At 45.2% G+C, this 3465-nt stretch overlaps 1 protein-coding gene across 1 annotated transcript; it reads left to right on the top strand.

The window, feature by feature from the left end:
• Window positions 1-182: 182 nt before the first annotated feature.
• LOC119271940 (probable WRKY transcription factor 75) lies at window positions 183-3251 on the top strand. Its single transcript, XM_037553572.1, has 2 exons — window positions 183-692; window positions 2843-3251. The coding sequence occupies exons 1-2, from the start codon at window positions 202-204 to the stop codon at window positions 3018-3020; spliced, it is 669 nt and encodes a 222-aa protein (XP_037409469.1). The 5' UTR covers window positions 183-201; the 3' UTR covers window positions 3021-3251.
• The last annotated feature ends 214 nt before the right edge of the window (window positions 3252-3465 follow it).

Raw genomic sequence — 3465 nt, 5'->3', positions numbered from 1 at the left:
TCTCTCTCTCTCTCTCCCGGCTTTGAGCGTGCACGTTTGCACAACTCCCTCTCCGCATCGAGTGTCTTCTCTTTCACATATTCACACGTACGTGCACATCTGCAAGGCAGAGCAGTAAACCCTACACCTTTATAAATCGAAGACGCACACTATGTACCAAGTCTCACCCAGGCGACCTTTGAGATCACGCGTAGCTTGGAGATGGATGGTCTCCACGGAGACGACGAGGCGCACACGTTCCCTCCCTTCCCCTACTTCTCGGCGCCGTCGACACCGCCGCCACTCGCGTCACCGCTGGCCTCGTCGTCGGACGGTCAGCACAGCCCGCTCGCCGCAGCGCTCCAGCAGCTGACCCCGCCCCCGTGGCCATGTACTCCTCCTGATCTGACCCTTCAGCCGGCGATGGGGGACGTGAACTGGTCGTCCCTGTTCCAGACGGGGCCGGTGGCTCTGCCGGAGCAGGAGGAGGAGGCCGTGCAGGCGGATCAGAGCGGGGAGAACGACGGCGAGGCGGGTGGGAGCGGAAGTGGTAACAAGGAGAAAGCGAAGGGAAGCGCCGGGAGATCGGAGAAGAAGAAGGCGAGCAAGCCGCGGTTCGCGTTCCAGACGAGGAGCGAGAACGATATCCTGGACGACGGCTACCGCTGGAGGAAGTACGGGCAGAAGGCCGTCAAGAACAGCTCCAACCCTAGGTATGGTTCGTCCAATTAAGTTTCTCTGTACTATTATTAATCCTGATAGTCATGCGCGTGTCTGCGTCTAAGTACTCATATATGCACTAGATTACATGCACCGATGCCAGGATGAATATTCATGCACCCTAGATTTGCATGCATGCATCGATCATGCGTTTAAGGGCATCTTCAACAGTTGTAAGATAGGTGTTGGTAAATTTGTCACATAGGACATAGTGATGATGTGGCATGTATTAAATGTGGAAAGAGAGCAAAGTTGTATGTAGATTAACCAACAACCTTTGCACAAGCTTCAAGGTGAAGGTAGAGAGCAACCACATTTATTTTTTCACCATCTATTGGATAGCTTGCATACAACCCATTGAAGTAGATGTATGATAGCTTGTTGGTTGATGACATGGACATTTTACCAATAAGACTAACATACAACCTATTGAAGATGCCCTAACTGGTTAGGCATAGCCATATTCGGCTCTACACTACCGAACTACTCCGGTACTTATTCGTATAATTGTAAAGAGTTTAAACATACATGTAAACTGTCTTCCATGTAAATAAGGGAGTTGTGCAAACGTGCACGCTCAAATAGTCACGGCGATCATGAGTACTGAATCTTCCATGCATGTAAACTTTACATGCATGAATGGATGCGCATGACGTATCCGTTGTAGGTTAGTCTCGGGTGCGCCAACAATCCGGCATTGATTGTTTGAATATGGTTGACCTGCAAAATGTTTATCGACTGGAAACCAATGGTCGCCGCAACCATCGCCTACCCTCTCTCTCTCTCTCTCTCTCTCTCTCTCTCTCTCTGTGCATTTTCCTGAATTTTTGCAATTACAACCATGTATAGTCCTCGCCGCCCGCTAACGAATACGCCAAAGCCTATAAAAAATGCAAGAAAATACGATAACTGGTTTCAAGTTGTTGCTACTCTCCTTCATTATCTAATGCTGGTCCACTTGCTACAACATCTACAAAAAAAAGATCATAGATAAGAACATAGCCTGCATAGGATTATTAGGAACATTCTTCTTTTTTATCAAACCAACATCAGTATGGCAAAACCAAACACAAGGTGCTAATTAACACTAATGTGAATAAGTGATCCTAGTGCATGCTCACGGGATCCCATCAAGCCAGCTCCCAAACATACGACGGTGATTGACCAATTAAGAGAAGCAAAATGAGAATCAAGAAAATGTCCTCGTGATACATACCACACAAAAATATTAACTTTCATAGGTGTACAAAGTTTTCAAATGTGCCTACTTCAACACCTAAAGCCAGAGGTAATCAACACATTATATATCGAGCTAATCGGTGAATTTCATATATTTATGAAATGACATCTAAAAGACATTTTCGTATAATTGTAAAGAGTTTAAACATACTGACACAGCAATTTTGTGAACACTCCCTTATTTACACTTACAAAAAAAACTAGAAATAGTTTGGTAGAGCACACAATATCATTGGCCTTCCTGGCTGCCCAAGCGACCACCACGGAGACAACTAAAGGGTGATCCGCAACATGTCTGTCAAGGAATAGTCAACGCCATTAAGGTACAAAATCTTCTAAATAAACTATGATGATATACATGTATATCACTCACAAGTGTGAGCATGACAATCATCATAAGATCCGTTTCGGGAAAAAAAATCATCATAAGATCTTCTAGATTCACCACATGCACCAGCGCCGGTGCCCTGTTCATCAACTTATAGTCCCGCTGTCTTCCAGTGTTAACTTGCCCTCTTCGTTTTGTAGACCTGCCCAAAATAAAAGAAACGAGCACATAACACAAACTACTTCCGAAGGAGATCTCGGCACACATTTATCAAAGACGATGTGTTCCTAGCAGCAGTTCTTTTTTAGTGCGAGCATTCCTACTAGATTTCTTGTAAATAACATTGTATCTTTGCTGTACAAGTAATGGAAAGGGGTTAGCCCGGTTGGATGTAGATACCGAGATATAGATATTGTTGCATATTGAGTATTGACACACGACATGCGTTGACATGCATTGTTTGTGCCTGGTCCACGTTACACACGTCATCACTGTGATAACACATCGCATTAACCCACTTACTATCATGTCACTTCCTATACTTACCTCTTCGAGTTTGTACCACTGACCGTGAAGGAGCTACTACCGGTGCACCCATCCCACATGCAACGTGAAGAAGCAGGTGCAGCGCCTGGCCAAGGACACGGCCATCGTGGTGACCACGTACGAGGGTGTGCACAACCACCCCTGCGAGAAGCTCATGGAGGCGCTCGGCCCCATCCTGAAGCAGCTCCAGTTCCTCTCCCAATTCTAACCATCCACATCCGGCCAGCAAGCTTCCATAATAACCTGGTCAAGCCACAAAAATACATGTATAATACGTATGTACCAGTTGCTGCCAACTTGTAGCCTTGTAGGGGGGGGAGTAAAGGAGAAAAAAAAAGTGCCTACTTCCTCAATTCAGTGCGTACTACAACTGTATGTATGCATGATGTTTTTATCTTATCACTCTGTCTGTTACATTCTTCATAATGATACATTCAAAATATGACACAAAATGGATATGTTTTGACAGTATTTGTTATGCTTTAGTTGTCCAGAATATTTTTCTCACTACTATCTAAAATTTGTTTCACTGATGAGTGACTTATCTTGTCATCGGATGTCCCCCCAATAGTACGCAATTTTGCATGGCGAGTCGCTACTGATTCACTGCCAACGTGGAGGAATAAGCACGTCCTGGGACTTGAGACAAGCGA

Source organism: Triticum dicoccoides, chromosome 3A, assembly GCF_002162155.2.
Source record: "Triticum dicoccoides isolate Atlit2015 ecotype Zavitan chromosome 3A, WEW_v2.0, whole genome shotgun sequence".
Lineage (NCBI taxonomy): Eukaryota > Viridiplantae > Streptophyta > Magnoliopsida > Poales > Poaceae > Triticum > Triticum dicoccoides.
This window is presented reverse-complemented; position numbering and strand designations above follow the sequence as displayed.